The sequence below is a fragment of the Notechis scutatus genome, chromosome 2, assembly GCF_049901735.1.
Source record: "Notechis scutatus isolate UNSWTSFEM ecotype Mainland chromosome 2, rNotScu1.2, whole genome shotgun sequence".
In the NCBI taxonomy this organism is placed as follows: Eukaryota; Metazoa; Chordata; class Lepidosauria; order Squamata; family Elapidae; genus Notechis; species Notechis scutatus.
The window spans coordinates 109,406,814-109,425,925 of record NC_142010.1 but is presented as its reverse complement, the minus strand read 5'-3'; the positions used below and the strand labels follow the sequence as shown (position 1 = coordinate 109,425,925).

Sequence of the window (19,112 nt, the reverse complement as noted above, 5' to 3'; positions counted from 1 at the left end):
GGGGGGTGTTATTAAAACTATGCCAAAGGCAGAAAGGAGATTGGCAAGTCCTTTTTTCCCCCCTTTGTAATTTATATTGAAGAGAGAAAAACTCCAGGCTATTCCTAAAGCAGGAGTCGCTGAAATTAGCCCAAGCAAAAAAACCTTACTAGGTATGCATAGTTTTTCCACGACTCTATACGCCCAAAGCCTTATGATAAGGTTTATCAACCTAAGTTGCACGTCTTTGTATTCGTTCAGAGGGAGGAAGGTGGGCGACAATGAGGACTTCACAATTCAACCACTTTTAAGAGCACTCCCTGTTCACATTTTCGGGGAGCAACAGGTGGCTTCTCTTCAGCCGGTTACAGCAAATGGTGTCGGTGTCGGGGGAAGAGGCTAATAACGGATACATTTTAGGGGAATGTTTGGTGGTTGGCGTCTAACCGAGACAGAGCAAGTCAGTAGGCGAGGCTGGAATTAAAACCGATCAAATCCAGCCTCCCCTCCCGCTCTGACGCAGGAGGCACGTGCGACCCCAAATCCTAAAGGCAATTAAATTAAGAAAGGGGAGATCTATAGAGGACCGTCGAAGGAAGAAAAAAAGAATTAAAGCCAATTTAATTTCTCCGCCAATTATCCCCCCCCCCCGCCCAAAATCCCAGGACTTTTCATCACGGCTGGCTGGCTTACAGAATTTGCCTGAGACAACTCGAGCATGCATGTCCTCTCCCTCCTCGCGTGCCTCTACACGGATGGGCGCACATCCCCACGCCGCGTGGCCTAAGGCAACAGCGCCTTTGCTCGTGGCACGCCATCCTTACCTTGCTCTCCTCCTCCTCGTCTTCCTCCTCGTCCTCCTCCTCCTCTTGCTCTTCTAAAGCCACCGGAGCAGCAACGACCGCGTCCCACTCCGCTTGACCGGGCACCTTCCGCTCCACTTGAACGTGACTCCGCTCTTCTGCTTTCACCGGCTCCGGGGCAGCCTTGTCGTCGACCTCCTCCTCTTTTCCCTTCTCCCGAAGCCGTTCTTCCTTTCCTTCGTTCGTCCCCACCTCTTCAGCCCCAATTTCCTCCACGGCGTCCCTTCCAGCTTCTCTGCTTATTACCGCCTCCTCCTCCTCCTCCTCTCCTCTCTCCTTCCGAGGCTCCACTCCGGCCGCCTCCGGTTCCTTCTCATCCTTCTGGAGTGCTTCGCCGTCCGTCCGGTCTACCGCAGCAGCGCTCGCCTTGGCCTCCCCTTCTTCCTTTGCCGCTGCTGGCTCGGTAGCTTTGTCCTCTTCCGAGGATCTTAGCTTGACAAAGACCGACGCTAGAATAACAGCCAGGACCGTGAAAAGCAGCGGGACTGCAATGTACAAGTCCACCGCTACATCCATTTCTCCGGCGGCTGTGCGACCCGACAGCACTGAGGAGCTGAGATGGCGAGTCGTCGTCCCCTCGCGCTTTTTCTCTCCTCCTCTTTTTGCCGCCGCCGCCGCCGGGCAACTGAGCAGCTGGACTGAATTCAGCTGCCTGAAAGCGGCGGTCGGTTAAATCCCTTCTCTTCTGAAGCCGAAAGCGGGATAGGTTTTCACAACACCCGCGTCATTTGGCCGGAGCCCGCCCCCCTCTGCTTCTGGTGCCACTCCCGGCAAGTCGAGGCTGCCGGGATGGCCATTCCCTTTTATGAGTCTTAACACGGGGAAAGGGAAGGAGAGAGACTAAAGGAAGGAAGGAAGGGAAGGAGGGAAGGGAGGGAAAGGCAGGGCTGTTTTCAGAGGAGTAGCCCTCTTCATCGGATATTGGATCGTGTAAACTTCCCAGCAAAAAATTGAGAGTTGGATTGCGTTTGGTGCTAGACCATAAACCGTGGTTTATATATCACTCTGCAGCAAACCAAACCAAACTTTTTTTTTGGCTCAGGGTAATCCAGCCTCCCTGATCATTCTATTAGAAAGTAAACTCTCGTTTCTGTTTTTCTTCCTTTATATTTCAAATGTATAAGCCATCCAATTCATAGCAGCAATCAATACAACATAGATAATAATCCTAGAAATCAATATACCAATTAATACAATTCCCATAATAGACACATATCTTAAGTTAGCACCTCGGGCAAATATTTGGTCTTTAGGATGGCAGGATGGGGTGACCCAAACCTCAGTGTGAGGGGTGTCCTTTTCCAGAGGATAGACTCCATGACAGAGAAGGAATGACATCCAAGTCCCATCAGATGACCTTATTTTAAGAATAGGATTTATCAATAGTGCAGTTTGAGCAGCGTAGGCATTGAGATACATTCGTGTTTGTCCTGCTACAATCTGGATCAGCTCTAGCTCGAATAATTGTCAAAGGCAGCCACATATGGAATACATTTCAACTGTTGTTGATATGTGAGGTAATTGAAGCATGAGTGACTGTGGGAAGAATCATCCAATGTAGGAATGGCTCCAATTGGGCAGTTGGAACCTTTCTGCTCATAGTTGCCACCTGCTTATGGAGCTGCAACCTTGAAATTTCCCTCTTGCATGCTGTACCTGTCTGGGGGAGAACAAACTCATCCAGAGATGAAAGTGGAAAGCCCTTGGTGTTGGGAGAATCCAAAATACATAATCACCCAGTCTTGTCAGGGTTGTCCTTTAACTGTTCCTCCCCAGTCAGGCCCCACCCTCTTCAGATACTAAGAGAAGATTTTGAAGGCATTAATTGGTTAGCCTGTTATTCAATTGAGTATCATCAGCATGTTATTTGACCCCTGGCCATTGGATGAATTCACCCAGTAGCTTCATATAGATGTTCTCTCAACATCATCAAGCCTTTGAAATCTCATACAACAGGAAACTTCTTTCCCCAGCAATACCAGTTGGAACCAGCCATGAAGGGGAACCACTGTGCCTCCTAATTCTTGCTTTGGTCTAGACCAGGGCTGTCAAACTCCCAGCTGTGGGCCAGATGCATCACATGCTGACCATGCAGAGTTTAGCGAAGGGGGGGAGTCCCAATGCATCACGTGATGCTGCCATGATGATGTGAATTTGACAGCCCTGGTCTAGGCAGATAGCATGATTGATGATATTGAAGGCTGCTGAGAAGTCAAGGAGAACCAGAAAACTGATGATCAGTGCCATTTCTGTGCTGTGTCCTGGCCTGAAATCCAATCCAAAAGGATTCAAATAACCCACTTCACCTAAGGCCTTTTGAAGCTCAACCTCACATCCTAAAAAGGATGGACATTGGAGACTGGATGAGTATTATCCAGCACTGTTGGGTCTAGTGATGGTTTAAGAGGGTGTGAGCCACTTGTTTCCTGTTAAGGCAGGCACTCATGGATGCACTAAACACTGCATCCAGGATCTGGTGCAAAAGAGGAAGATATCAAGGTGACTGGGATTTGCTTTTGTTTAATACCAGTGGTGCAATTCAACTGGTGTAACAACCAGTTCGGTGAGTGTGCGTTTTGCACTTGGGCAGCGTTTGCAAAACGCTGCTTTTTCAGCTCTAAAAGAGCATCAATCTGCTGTGCTGCACCAAACAGCTAAGCTGAAAACCCCAGAAATAAAAGGACAGAATAGGGCAGGGGCAGGTGGGTGGGGCCAAATCATCACTGTAACTACTGGTTCACCTGAATCAGGCAGAACTGGTAGAATCCCACCCCTGCTTAGTACCTGTTTTCTACTTAAAATAATGTGGTGCTTTATGCTGCAGCTGCAGAGGCAGCTTATGGAACTTGCTGATTCACTAATATAATTGATGACAAGGGCTAAAATCATGAACTTTTAGAGAATTACTAGGCAGGTTGGAATGTTAGAAGTCTTTGCCACTGAGTGCTTGAAGCTATATAATGTATATTTTGTGAGATTATTTTGTATGATTGCTAGCCAAGGGGAAAGACCATCATCAGTAATATGGAGTGAGGTAAGCAAGCTATGTGGTAGCAGTGCAGCTACTGCATTTTATTAAGAGTCAAACACACCTGAACTACATTCTTAATCACAAGTTTGAAGGCACAAATTGTGTCTTCTAAGCTCAGCTGTTAAAGATGCTGAGCTTGTCAACTGCTGAAAGCTGACAGCCCGAGTTTGAGACTTGAGCACTGTGCAAATGTGAGCTCACATTACTTGCCCCACCTTCTGCCAACCTAGCAGTTCAAAAGCATGCAAACGAGTAGCTATCACGTACCTATTTCCCTGTGCCTAAGTATATATAGGCACATGATCACATAAGCATCTTTGGACAATGCTGGCTTCCACTGCTAAGAGGCTGAGAGGAGCATCGCCTTCCAGTCAGACACGACTGGACAGAGGAAACCTTTAGTTTTAAAACAAGGCTTAATTCTCAATAACCATAAGCACCAGCAATGATTTCACAAAGGTCACTTTTAAAATACTGGTTCTGGATTACATTTCATTTTCTGAAACTGAACTATATTTCATTTTCAGCTGATTTTAATTTAGCAAGGTCTCAGGTTAGAAACTGCATTTATGTTGCTTGAAGTAGATGTTGGCAATTTTTCTCTTTGAAAAAACTTTTTTCTTGCATTATTGTGTTTTATTCAAACTAAAGCTTCCTGTAATCCAGATTTCTCCATTTCTGAATTTTAAGATGTTCTTTTTAGATACTGCATTTCCACCTCTTGTAACATACCACCGAACTCTTCAAAGTTTCTCTCTATTGCATCTTGAGTAGCTGATATTCACAGGATATTACTAACAGGTATTATCCTGTTGTTTACTAGATTATAGCTAAGCATGTACTGTATTTAGCAATGTCCATGCCTATTCTGAAGTAGTTGTTCACTTTCACATATGAAATTCAGCACATTTTGAACTTCTATATTAGTAATGAGAGGCTCCCTTCCTCATATTGCACCTTATCTAGTATTCCAGTTTCTTAAATTTTTTGACTACTTATCATATAAAATGAAATTTAAATCAAAATATGTTAAATAATAGAAGACTTTTATTTTTTTTAATCATCAAACAAATAAAATTCAGAGCATTGCTGGCTCCACGCTTAGGATGGATTTCAATACAAATCAGTTAGTTGGGCTTCATTTTTAGAAGTGCCAAAAAGATTTATGTCTTGGTAAAATATGAATTAAGATCTATGGAAAAGTGTAGGGTAAATTGACTCAATATAATGAACTAGTTGCTCAGAACATGTATTCTTTAAAAGAGAAAATAAAGTGGCATTAATGATCAACCAGAAATCAACTTAACATTACAAAAGCTACTGTTCAAAAGAAGACAAAAGCTCATCTTAGTGTTTAGTTGAAATACATTGTTTAGAGAGACCTCCTTATAACTTGGTAAACTGGCTTTAAGTTTAATAGGAGAAAAATATAGGAGAAAAAGCACAAGTAAACCAAAGTAATCACTACATAAAGCTATAATTGTTAGTACTGGAGGTAAATTCTAATTTAAGTTTCTCTCATGTTCAAAAGTATGTCCAATTTTATAAATAAAATTTTATTCTTTTTTAAAAGAATGAATAACCAAGTTTATTTATCAATTGGGAATCTGAAATATAAAATGTAACAAGAAGCAAATAGCTGTTATAAATAAACCATTATTATTAAAAATATTAAAAAACTTATGCCATTCCACTACTGTCTATGGCTACTGTTGCTAAGAATGCCATTATTAGTAACTTTTCGTGCAAACTGAACAAAAAAGCTTCAGGTTTATTTCTGTTTTGAAAAATCAGATTCCATCATATAGGAAACACCACAAATGGAGGCTTCTTTTCTATCAGTCAATGCTCAGTTCCTTCTTTCATATTAACTTCCTGATTAAAACCAAAATAGTCTATGACTGAATAGATTTATCTGGTTCCTTTTGTCACAAATATACCAGATTTCTAGTTAAAGGAAGTGTTCCTGCCTGCCTGTGTGCAAGGAACCTGCAAATTGAACATTTAATGAATCCAAGCCATAGTTCATTGTATCAAGGTCTAGTCAAACAAGATTTAATTGTATTCGGAAACATAATGGGCTGTTCCAGAATGTCCTGTCTAAAAAGTAAATTCCGTTTGCAGAGTGAAACAAGGTTTTTAAATGTGGTTCCTACTAACTAGAGGGAAAGTACGAGAGAGAAGGAAGCAATTTTTGAAAATTTTGTAAACTACTCCTTACTACGGTAGCATTTGAAATATCTCTTCATAGGGAACATTCAACTATAATTGGCACTCCTCCCACATCCTAACTCTGGACAGGAGTCAGTTAATAAATGGCCATGCATGAGCTGATTTCACATTCCACCATCCACTAAATATGGATTTTCTTAGGCATCTTCATTTTTATGTAGAATAGAATTAAATAATCTCCACTACATACCTTGAAATGTAAGAAAATTTCAATAATCACTTATTGCATTCTCAAGGGTGATCAGTGATCAGAATATTTTCATTATGCCATCTCTAAACTTTTCAATTTGGAATGGGATTATCTTCATAAATGGAGATATAAGCTCACCTCAGAACAGAATACCAGTCTGTTACCAACAAAAGTGCCATTGAAACAGCAGCACATCCTGAAATAATCCAGCTGTCATGACAGACATACAACCACATTATTCAGGACAGAATACACACACCTTAAATATCTACACCACCAGAATAGTAGATAACAGTATAAAGTTTGTAGGCTCCCAAAAAGCAGTTCCTCGTTAAATAGATATTTTATTTATATTTATTCAGATTCTACCCATTCCTTTTAGGAAAAAAAATCTATCTACCTTCATGTTTCCAGAAATTCCCACAGGGAGATAAATGAGGCAGCTAGTTTCTCCCATCTCCATTTGTTTTGGGCTTATATTTCCAAAGTGGCTGCAAGTATCTGCAGTTGTTTTTTTATTAAAATATAAAAAAACAAAGCAATGATGATGAACTGCTGGTTCAAACAATACTTTTGTAAGAGTCTCATTTAGTCCATGGTTGGCTTGATGTTACCGATATATTCAGAATTATAAAAGGTGCTTTTACATGTAATAATTTATACAATAGGAGAATCATCTTGGTTCACTTGTGCTATAATGAAGGAGCTGCTGGCCAATTGCAGACTAACGGTTGTATGCCTGACCCCCAGTTGTTAATGCACTAGAATTCATCTTGTAAACATATGACAATATTGGAGCAGGGTTTGTTTTAAAAGACAGTTTTGTTAATAGAAATTTGCCATTTCCTTTGTTGGCTGTACAGCGTTGGAAACCATAGTATGACTTTACAGATATCAGCAATGCCTTCCATTTATTACCGTTGTCTGGGGAAAAGTTTGAACACATAGAAATCTTGAGTGTTCTCCTTTAGTTAGCAAGACGTCAGACTTTGATAACAGGGAACAGAAGTTAAAAGTTTAGATTTAAAATTAAAAATGGAGAGGGGAAGTCCTCAAAAAGCTTCAAGTATACAGCTGGTGGGAGGAACAGAAGACACCTGGCTGGTTGCAACTATCTGCAGAAGGTCTTGTTATCTTTCACAGATGAGCACGACTTCCACAAGATTCTCTAATTCTGTCAAACATAAAAATAAAAATATTTGTCATGGCAAGTTTCTTGTAACTTATGCAAGTGACAATACAGACTTTCCTTGGAAAACTATGCATCTTAGATTTCTTGTATATAATCTTATTTTCTTTAACATCAAAGGAATCTCTTTCACTGTGACAACAAATGAAATTAGAAGGAACTAGGGAAAGAGCCTTTGATCATTCCATATTTGGTGAGAATTTAGATGCAAAAAATTAAGAGAGGTGAGATATTTACCGAGATTTTGTCCACAGAATATAAGGTCTATATAAATTCAGGATTTTCTCTTAAGCAAAAGCTAGTGGGCCTAGTGTTCATTAACCATATTTGATTTATTTGATTTATAAAGAATGATCTAAAAAAAAGAGACGGTGCTACTTTCCTATGTGATCTTGGCAGCTGCTTTCAGTCATTTAGTAACCCAACCATCAACTCCCAGAAATATCAACATATACAATTTTAAAAAGGAAGATCTAATATAAACAATAATCTTTGATGGAATATAGTTACCCTGGAGGTATTTAAGGTAAGATCAATACAGGCAATTAACTATAGAAGACATTCCATTATATAATTGCACACTAAATTCTTATTCCTCCATTGCTAATTGTAGCATTTACAAGTGCAACATTTGATCCAATACCTCAACAGCAGCATTTTCAATTGTGGGCATTCTGTTTATGTGAAGAGAATAGTTTGACAAAAGACTTAGAATTAATGAGTGAAGAAAAGTCCTCCTGGGGACATTTGATAAATAGAAAAAAATCAGTTTAGAGCATTAGAAATGGGATATCTGGTTACATATAAGGGGATAAGCTTTGTTTTTTATGGATATTCCTGATTATTCTCTAACTGACTGCAATCTAATTTAGTTCACAGCTATAGATTTCAGCTGGTTATTCAGCTTATATCACTGGTTGGTAAGAATGAGTATTTTGATTTAATACCTGGAGGACCTACGCTCTTTGCTCACACAGTCATCATGAGAGGTAGTATCACCGTTTCCCATCATGCTGCATGTTCTTCGCTTTTTTCTTCGATGCACCATTCCTTCGGTTTCAGAGCTAGAATCGCACTAAACAAGAAATAAGTAGTGGAATTTCAAAACTGCAATTTCTATAAGGCTTCATCGGAAAAAGAAGCAATGACATTTCAGTTCTAGTACAACTAGTCCTCACTTTAACAGTCCATAATTGGGATAAGCAACTGTCATTAAATGAAGTGTCATGTGACTGTTCCACTTAGTAATGGCAGTTTTGGCAATCCCAGATGCTGTTATCCAATGAATCCCATAGTCATTAAGTGAGGACTCACCAGATCCAAACCATTCTTGGAAAAAGGTTAGGGATGGCCTCCACTTAAACTCCCCCCATCCACCTATCTCCCCTCTCATCTCTGTCTATTTGGCTGCCCATCCACCCTACTGTCACTAGCCCCACCTGGCCACACTGCACACCGCTACTCTACATGAACAGAGGTTCTGGCAAAGGCTCTGGAGCAAAAGAAGGCCCTGACTGGTATAGCAGTGGCACATGGTGCGGTGGTGAGCAGAGCCAGGTGGTGGTAGTTAAGTTGGCAGGCAGCCAAAAGACAGTCGTGGTTGGCATTGCAATGGCCAGAATTTTAAGGACCAATTGTTTCTTTGTTCAGCACCACTGTAACTTTGAGGGTTGCTGAACAAATGGATGTTAAGCAAGGACTATTTGTATGTTCTACCCCATCCAGAAACAAAACAGGGATGGTAGAAAATCCTTCATGTATAATCAGTAGCGTTCTCTTGTTAGGGTTTAGTTTGTGCCTGTTCTCTTCCATCCAAAATCACACAATCTTCAGGCTATGGCAGGACTTCAACAGAGTCTCTGACCTGGAGTTACAATATTCAGTTAAGTATCATCATCGTACTGATAATTCTGGACTCCAAATCATTGGATGATTTCACCCAGCAGCTTCATGCAGATGTTAAATAACAGGAGAAAAATTACCTGAGTGGCACTCCACAAGAGAGCAACCACAGTGCTATTCTCTTCTTTGCAACTACCATCAATTGGAACTACAAAGGAAGCAGCAGAACTACTGCAAAACAATGCCTCCAATCCCCATACTCCATCTACAAGAACACCACAGACAATTAAACTGAAGGCTGTTAAAAGATCCAAAAGGACCAGAACAAGCAAACTATCCATGTGCAGGTACTGATGTAATTCATCAACAGAGCAACCAATGCCAACTCTACCCATTGCCAGGGTGTGAACCCTGAAACCAAGTCCATTTATTCTTCAGTACTCAGTAGTTGATCCCAAACACCTTTGGGATCAACTGTCTCAATACCTTTTGCCACAAAAAGAAGGTTGGAGATTGAAGATAATTATCTAAGACCACTAGATCCAGAGAAGGTCCCCTAAGGAGGAGATGACTAATGCCTCCTTAAAGGCTGCTGGCATCAAAGCTCCTGCAAAGAGGTGTTCACAATTTCCCAGGTCTACAGAATTAACCATTACCAGTATCATGATACTTAACTGAATATTGTAACTCCAGGGCAGAGACTCTGTTGAATTCCTGCCATAGCCTGAAGGTTGTGTGATTTTGGATGGAAGAGAACAGGCACCAACTAAACCCTAGCAAGAGAAAGCTACTGATTATACATGAAGGATTTTCTACCATCCCTGTTTTGTTTCTGGATGGGGTAGAACATACAAATAGTCCTTGCTTAACATCCATTTGTTCAGCAACCCTCAAAGTTACAGTGGTGCTGAACAAAGAAACCAACTACACAAAGAGCCAGGATAAGCAAGAATTCAGTTCACAATGGTTCAGGACATTATAGAGAGAATTCTATTCACTTTGTTGGAAGTAATAGGATGAAAAGAAACCCAGGCAACTTGCCAAGATAGTCCAGATTAGAGGGAATTTGAGGCAACTATGCTGCAAAGTGCAAGCAACCTAGACACAATAAACAGCAGAATGGCCTTTACCTAAAAGGGAGGTGGACATCTGGAAAAGGGTTGTTGAATGTAAACAGCAATGCAGTAAGAGAGAAGACAGTATCAACTCGTAAATCATTCCTATGCCTGTTTCTGAGTTGCCATAAGGAGGAGGGAGGGAAAGGCCTGAGGGAGCAGTGTGGCAGATGAAGGCCAGAAGCACACTCCACACTTATCTTGTGGAGATTGTAGCCTAGGCTACTGGAACTTCTGCCCAATAAAATCCTTTACTGGAGAGTGTGATTGATGACACCCAGCCCGTGAACGTTTCCTTGGAGAATCTGATGTATGATACACCCAAGGGGATGAGGGGAAACAGGGTCATAGGTGATAGTAAATTTTGTGTCTCAGAGTTGGCTTCATACAGGTTGATGCTGGACATGTTGCTCCTAATACATCTTTTGGATTCTTTTGAAGCTTGGCTCCAGGATCATGATTTAATTAGGGCAATCTCCCGGAATCCTGACAGCAAGCCAATTATATTATGCCTGTCCATAACCAAGTTGTAGATGTCTTCTTATAGAAGAGCTGGCCTTAACCGTACCAATTTAAAACCAGCTGCCTCAATTAAGCCCCCAAGTAGAAGCAGCCAAAATGAAAGAAAGGCTCACCAACATACTGTAAGCCTCTCTTTTCCCAACTTTAATTATAATACACAATCACTCTTTTGTGGTCTGTCAATGGTTTACTATAGGGGGGATGAAACACATCACTTGGAGGGGGTCATAACAGAAGTATGAATGCCATTCAGTTTGTCTCCCAAATGTTTCTTCTGAATATGCTAATTGGCGGTACCATTGGCAGAAGCAGAGTTTGCAACATCATTTGAAATGGACAACATAGATCTTTCAAGGTACTGTCTTCCAGTACCACACGGGACGGGAAGATCCTTCTCAGGATTTTCTTAGATTCAATTAATAATGTCATTGATTTTGGTTGAGAACCTCTCCTCTCCTCTCTTATGGACAGTTTTGATTTTTGTTGTTTTTATTTACAGCTATAGCTTGGGTTAAGTAGCAGGTGTCATTTAGTTCTCATATAGGTGTTATCTGCAGCAGCCCAGCCCTTACCTCTGAATCAGAATCTGAAGAACTGGAGCTGGAAGAACTAGATGAATCACTAGAACTGTCTGAAGCAATGCCCGTTGATTCTTGTAAGTCAACAGAATCAGCTAGTACAGCTAGTTCAGGATGTTCCTGCTTGAGGACCCTTGGGGTGTATAAATAAAAAGGATAAAAGCATTATGTTTTAAAGAGATGAAAGAATACAACATATCTTACTCTTTCTCCATGGGCCACTCAGAACATTTTTACAACATAACAAAATATAAGTAAAATATGCCCTGCTCTTCTCTTCAAGCAATAAATTAAAAAGTAGTGACTTAGTAAAAGCTAATAAACTGGGGCATAAAATCTTTGTTATCAAAGAAAAGAACAAACAGCTGTCTCAAAAATGTTTGCTTTACCAGATCATCATCCATCTCAGGGCAGTTTTGCTTGAGACTTTCCCAAGTCTTCTTCCCAGAGATTCTGCCCAGTTGGATGGCAGGTTACTCTGCTCTCTCAAAATTCAGCTTTTACTGTCCATTTTTATTGATTTAGGAAGCAAAATATTTCACTGGTGAAATCAGCTAGGTTTTTTTTTTCATATCATCCTCATTTCAGGTCATTTTTAAAGGGTTTTCCTACGTGTTTAACTGGCATTAAGCCCACCCATACCCACCCAGGAATTGGCATTCGCACACAACATATAGAATATCAAACTACTACAGCTATAAAATATGTATCTCAGGTAGCTAAGTGAAATCAGTAGTGGGATGTACAAATTCTCTGTTCTTAAAACGAGACCCAAATTAATCCAACAGCAAAATAGGCTATTTATTCTTAAAAGTATGAAACTGCTTACCAAAAATATAACAAGAGAGGGCTATTGCCTGCATGGACTTATTGGATCTGTTGGTTTCCCAAAGACCAGGTGACAAATTGTTATGGGACTATAATACCTAAACCTTTGGTTTGATCCAGCAATGCTTGGTAGATACAAAAAAATATTCCTCTGCGAAAGTTTAGAAATCCTGGAGCTGGGATGCATTTATATTCACAGTAAAGTTAGGAAGCTTCACCTTTAATTTTATTGATTTAACTAAAACATTAAAATAACTTTAATCAGTAATCACTTTAATATTACTTTTGTGCTTAATAATTGAGTGATCAAACAGTCTCAGCCTTAAAACTATAACTTTTAAATATATAGTTGAGTCACCTTAATGAATCTTGAAATCCAGAAGCCTAATTCTTCTTCTGGACTCCATGGACCATGTTGCTATTACAAGCCAGACTGTCCAGAAAGTCTTTCCAAAATGCAAAAAACTTAATTAGATTTACATTTCACATATTACATTAAGCATTATTCCAGGTGTCTGTATTGCTCTAGGAAGCAACAACTGGCTTATCCAACCAGCACCTGGGAAATCATTGAAGTAACATTGATGTCTCTCACCTGTACCATTTTCTGGATAACTTTGGTCTTCCCCTTACTGTCTTGTGCCACACCACAGGGAAGTTTGTACAGCTGGCAAAATTCTGAGTGACAGCAATAGTCGTGTCAAGATTGAGAACAACATGCCACCAGCCACCTACAAATGCAACACTGTAGAAGCTTATGATCATCAACAGAAGAAAATATGTAAATCATTGTTTTAACTGTAACTGTGCAATCAATAAATAGCTTGTTTGCTTTACATGTTTTCTTTGTAATACATCCCAAAGGTCTGATTATCAATAGCAACTAATTGTTTCTTAAATTTCCAATACAAGTTCACAAATTTTCCATATATTGTAGAGAATGTAGAATTGGGCAGAGAATGGAGGGGGGGGGAGTCTTTTTTGTGTGCAAAAGCTGTCAAATTTGTGCAAAACTAATAGACCCAGGCTGAAATTATCTGCATAGAAAGGGGACTATATGATACAACTTTTTCCACCTGTGCTTATCAGGTGACTGAATTCTCTAGACAGTGGGACTTGGGAATTGAGACTAGGGAATATATATAAATATAGGTTGAGTCCCCCAGTCCCCTTAAGGATTTTAGCTCAGGAAGCAGGTCATAGAAAAGAAACAGCAAACAAGAACAAATGGTTGAAATATCAGAAATTATTGGAAAATCAAGGGGAGTGAAAGAAGATTATGATGTAAATTTAGAGAGAGAGAAGTTAAAATATAGTTGTGCTTGTAACTACAGTGAAGACTATAGGAAGCCACTTTGTCTCTTTGATTTTTCTTTGTCTCCTTATTTCTTATTCTTATTAATTCTTAATAATTATTTCTTATTATTATATTAGTTTGCATAATTTATATCTTTTTTTAAAAGTTTCAATAAAAATTACATACAAATTACTTTTCTAAACAGTAGATTAAAATATTCATAGGGTATATTACACTTTCGTCTGATGAAATTGGTTAAAATCACATATCACTAAATTTTCCAGCTTTTAAGTATCTCTAACAGATAATGCCAGTGAAAAATTTGGTGCTGGAATAGTCTGAGTTTAAATAAAGGTGGAATATTTCTGAGCAGGCAACATAATTTCATTTTTAATATGAGCCAGTGTGTTCACAGTAAAAAAAAAGACAATAAAAGTTATTTTATTAAAGCACTATTAAAATATAAATAATAAGGTAAGCAAGCAGCTAACATAGAACCTGATTGAAATGCAGTTTCTTGTGAAATGAAAATATCATGCATCACTCTAGACATTATTAAACCACGACAAATCATTCAGTTTTAAGGTGAAAATGTGTGCCTGCCCAAAATCGCTCAATGAACTGTCCTGGGTAAGAGTGGATTTGAGCCTGAGTCTCCCCGGTATCATACCAACATCATGATGATTACAGCATGTTTTAGTAAGTAAATTTATTTAATCAGATTGACCATAGGGACTTTATTTCCATTTCATGAAACTCTGAAACGACAAGGAAATTATTTCTCCCAACTATGTAAAAGACATCCTAAAATGAACATCTACTTTGTACAAGTAGCTGTATTGATGCATTGAAGTAACTGATTTTAAGAAGTTATTTGAAAACAATCACCCTGTCAATCCTCTGATTGCACTAATTAAGGTGTCTGTCACTCAGAAGACATTATTCATGGATTCATTCACCATAACTTCTATAACATTCTCATTGTTTAGAGCATGGGTGTCAAACTCACAGCCCAGATGCATCACACGCACCCCTGCTTTAGCAAAGGGGAAACATCACGTGGCAACGTAACGATGCAAGTTTGACACTCCTGGTTTAGAGCATCCCTATTTCAGTTTCTTTTCTGAACAACTCGCTTTATATTAGGTTTCCTTTATGTTCATTATACTATTGGATATATAAAGAGAAGCCTTTGTAGCTTTTCTAGACTGTTTGATTTTAAGGAATGACAGCTGTGTTCAAAGGCTTAGGGATCTTCATAAAAAGATTATCTATTCTACAGGAGAGGTAGACAATCTTTGATCACTTCTTGTGAATTAAATTAGAGAAGAAATCCTAAGGTTTACAGTAAGCAATGATTAATATATAGCTTGCCTCCTAAGACAATGATGCTCCCAAGCTTATGGTTTTCCAAAGGCTAATGAAATCCTGGGTCTTTTAGAAGGGCTTTGGAGATTAAGTGTACACATTTTTTGTCACCAGACTGATCTCTGCTGCATTATGATACAATATTATATGAGCTTGTTAGAGACATAGTAACAAAATTTATAAAAATGAAAAAAAAATTATAGTCCTCCAGGATACCCCGCCTCAAAAGAGGGGGTCATGCCACACGTTCATAAACCTTCACTTGTCTTCCCCCCCAAAAAAAATATTCGTTTTGTGAGTATTAGGATTTTTATCCTTTTCCCCTCTAAAACATAATTTGGAGCTTTGACATTATCAAAGTGCAATGACAAAAATGAAGGAGGCAGTGAAGCCCCCACCCACCCATCCAAAAGAGGACCCCAGACTGACCATCCCTACTGTAGAATAAAATGGACTTCAACAGAGTTTAACTTATACGCATACCTGGCACAAACACAGTCTCTCCAGGTTTTTGTACTACTTCCAAAGGTTTGAACTCTGAAGGCCAAGTGGGAAGTTGCGTTCGGGGATATATTACTCTGAACCAAGTGATGGCTTCATCTTGCTGATTGCCTCCTTCTTCACGAGTCACTTTGATCAGTTCTCTGGGAGTGCTGGTAGGGAAGAGACACCAGCGCTTATGTCCATGGACTAAGGCATTCCACGCACTGGTTCCCAGAGGGTCAATGTGAATACCTGTTCCTGAACGAGGTGGGCCCATCACAAACCACCTGCATTATTAGAAAATTTTAATTATTTTTCTGAAAAGTTTTCAGGAAGATTATTTCCATATTTCCGAATAAAAAATAGAAATCTAACTTTGTAATCCCCTTCATAATGGAAAATAAAATATCGTTTATTTTCAAACATTTTATTAGGTTATAAAATATTATAAAATGCAAAACACAAAAGTAAATAAAAGAGCAGTGAAAGGGGAAGAGAGAAAAGGTAGGGAAAAGAAAAAGCATTGATTTTTGATTCTCTGTTGTAGAATAGGGCATTGACATCAAATCACAGCTTTTTGTTTTTCCATAATAACAAGGTCATTTCTGTAAAGATTTATCAATCTAATCTGTAAAACCCAAAATTATATTCTTTTCCACATCAACCACATTTCAAGACAGCTACACAGGTTTGGGCAGTTTATTTTACAAAATGAATCCTGACCATGTGAGGAATGATTTTCAGAATGTCCCATGAACGTTCTACTCTCTGAAGAAAAGATGTCAAAATCTGACAATTTTTAATGTAGGAGAATAAAAAAGAAAATGCAAAGCATCATTACTAAAAAGAACAATGTCAAGAATGGGCAGAAAATATTATTCTACATTCTTTTTTAACATTTCAACAATCTAACACAATCATCCAAGAGTATGCCCTAGCAGTTACTTCAAAGTTAAAGATGAATAAAATGTTTTATTTTCCCAATGATACTAGAACCCAACTATGGACATTGTTGTTAAAAGAATTTAATCTAGAACTGCACAATAGATACATTTCAATAGTAGAGCAATCATTATCAATCCAGTGCTAGTCATGTGTTGACTGCATTTTCCAGAATCTGTACTCAGTATTGCCTTCTGATCCACTCAGAGAGTGCTAAGACCAACATTGGTATGAAAAGTGGAAAAAAACACTGACTGCACTAGTTCACTTTTCTAAAAGCCCTTAAGATCTTTTTAAAACGTAACTTTGTGGGCTTTAAGTGACTTATGAGTTATAACTTAAGTGTAGCTGATATTTGGAAAGCCATCCTGTTTTACTGTTTACATCAAAAAGTCTTAAACAACCATCTTAGTTTTAGTGTGCCTGGACTGAATGCACAGGACAAATGAGACCAATGGAAATTCACTGGACTATAAGCCAAACTTTTGGTGCTTGAAGTTAGCTAGTTTATACCTGTAAGGTGGCCTTCTCTTCTCTCCTGCATATTTGAACAGATCGTCAGTGAAGAATTTGGGTACCCTATAGTCCTCCAAAAGTTTTTTGCGCTTTGGATGTTCCCCATAACTGCTGTCAAATATATAGAGAGGACTATCATCTCGTGTAGTCTCCATGTATTCAATGTAATATTTCATCTTCATTTTCACAGAATAACCGTCATTGTCCTCCCCACACTTGAATTTCTGGTTCCTGTATTTGCGCTTCAGGCGTTCCAGAGTCCACTTCTCTTGAGCTGACCATCCTGCCTCAGCATTTAACAGGACAACAGGCTTATAAGGTTTCTCATATCTTTCAATGAATTCTTCCACTGACAAATGGAGGGCATCTGCTCTTTCTACATTATCCTACAAGAATGGAAGAAGAACTACCTTTAAAACAAAGTAACAAAGAATGTGATACAGTAGAACACTAATAATACTATTAGCCCCACAGAATGAGACCCACAAAGTCAAGAAAAATGCTTTAAAATTATGTTAAACTCTTGTTTTCCGTATAAATTGCATAAATTTATCCAGGTACTGCTAGATGAAGTGGATTTTATTTTTTAATTTTGAAATAGAAACATTCGTAAAAAAATCTACTTTTTATAATTCACCTTTTCTTCACGTTCTATATTTTGTCTAAACTAATCTCTACCTACATATATTCTTGTATGAAATCTGCTTTACATAAATATGTCTTCTCAGCATATCATAAACATCTTAAAATAATTACTTTATTTTATTGTAAGATTTCTTTTCCCTCCTTTTATTATCCCCATTCATATCTATAATTCTGGCGATTAAAAAGTTGAAAAATACACAAGTGTAGGTTCTCTGACAAACATCAATTCTAGTTCAGAAAGTTTGCCCAGCAATCTAAGTCCCACTGACTTCAACTAGGCATCCTCTACACACCATCAGAATAGAGCTGAAAGGGACCTTGGAGGTCTTCTAGAGCAGGAAACCCTATATCATTTCAGACTGGTGGCTGTCTTAAAAACCTCCAGTAATGAGCTACACACAACTTCTGAAGGCAAAGCTGTTCAAATGATTAATTGTCCTGTTAGGAAGTTTCTCCTTAATCCAACTCCTCCTTGATCAGTTTCTCATCCACTGTTTCTTGTCTTGCCTTCTGGTGCTTTGGAAAATAAATGGACCCCCTCCTCTTTGTGGCCACATAACTCACTCCCAGTTCCTTTTCCACCACTTTAATGGAAGCCCAAACCATACAAAACACAACCCGCGAGAAGGGTTTTAGCCAACGTGCTAAGCACCCTCCTCACTTTTTGAGATGTTATCTTGTCCCAAACTCTTCATCTCCGCGACCCCTTCGTTGAACCTTCGGATTGTTTATCGACCGCCAAACATTCCATATTAAAAAGCAACTTAATCATTGCTACTTTAACTAAGAATAATAACCACGGCAATAATAAAGGATAATAGCCCCATCGATCTTTCGGGATGCACCCTGAATCCCAGAGCCGACACAATCCCCACAGAGACTGGGGGTGGGTTAAGCCCCTCACCTCTCTCGGGGCCCAACCTACCAAGCGGGGTTGATGTCGGATCAGCCGAAGAAAGAGACAGGTCTCTACTTAACCCGCCTTGAGGTCCGGAGAAAGGGGTGACAAAAGCTGACCGAGCAAGCCGAGGCACCCCTCTCACGATGTTTCCCCCACACCCCCGGGAAGGGATTTGACGCCCCCGCCCCCGGCCCGATAAAGAGAGCCTGTCGGGCGGCGGCTTCCGACTGCCGCCCTTTCCCCGCCGCAGCCTCCTTCTTTAGACTGCCCGCCCGCTCACCTTGCAGCCCGCCGGGTTCAGCGGGAAGCTCTCGCAGTAGTTGTGCCGAGTCCAATCGAGGGAGTCCTTGAGCTCGGGACGCGCGCTCCGCTTCGCTTCACGGATGCGCTTCTTGCTTTTGTGGTTCATGCTCCCCACGCGGCTCTGCCTTCCCCGCCCGACTCTTCCGGCTACGGATTCCGAGACGGCACCCTCCCGAACAACAGCGCCACGCCGCTCCCAGAAATTTCACCACCGCGCCGACTCAGCTACCAACTCGCGGCCTCGACGCCGCCCGCCTCGCCTGCCTTCAACTTCCGCTTCCTCCCATT

General features: G+C 39.9%; 2 protein-coding genes across 7 annotated transcripts in view; both read right to left on the bottom strand.

The window, feature by feature from the left end:
- Nucleotides 1–1,593, bottom strand: part of MXRA7 (matrix remodeling associated 7) — a 58,061-nt gene extending 56,468 nt beyond the window's left edge. The window contains exon 1 of one of the 6 annotated variants that reach the window (XM_087955722.1): nt 804–1,593. In XM_087955722.1, coding sequence (XP_087811848.1) covers nt 804–1,358 — 555 coding nt within the window. In that variant the 5' untranslated portion in view covers nt 1,359–1,593. The remainder of the gene's footprint in view (nt 1–803) is intronic. The other 5 variants (XM_087955724.1, XM_026667529.2, XM_087955720.1 and 2 more) reach the window with 5 other exon arrangements.
- Nucleotides 1,594–4,902: 3,309 nt separating this feature from the next.
- On the bottom strand, nt 4,903–19,107 carry JMJD6 (jumonji domain containing 6, arginine demethylase and lysine hydroxylase). Its single transcript, XM_026667528.2, has 7 exons — nt 18,802–19,107; nt 16,973–17,361; nt 15,518–15,804; nt 12,965–13,100; nt 11,536–11,674; nt 8,432–8,559; nt 4,903–7,469 (listed from the first exon to the last, which is right to left on the bottom strand). The coding sequence occupies exons 1-7, from the start codon at nt 18,928–18,930 to the stop codon at nt 7,433–7,435; spliced, it is 1,245 nt and encodes a 414-aa protein (XP_026523313.2). The 5' UTR covers nt 18,931–19,107; the 3' UTR covers nt 4,903–7,432.
- Nucleotides 19,108–19,112: the final 5 nt, after the last annotated feature.

Bases quoted from the DNA above. Each gene is read 5' to 3' on its own strand.
- JMJD6 (XM_026667528.2), bottom strand. From the start codon at position 18,930: ATGAACCACAAAAGCAAGAAGCGCATCCGTGAAGCGAAGCGGAGCGCG. The intron at 13,101-15,517 runs GTATGCGTATAA...TTGCATTTGTAG, and splicing joins AGAGACTGTGTTTGTGCCAG to GTGGCTGGTGGCATGTTGTT. The intron at 11,675-12,964 runs GTGAGAGACATC...ATACACCCCAAG, and splicing joins TTATCCAGAAAATGGTACAG to GGTCCTCAAGCAGGAACATC.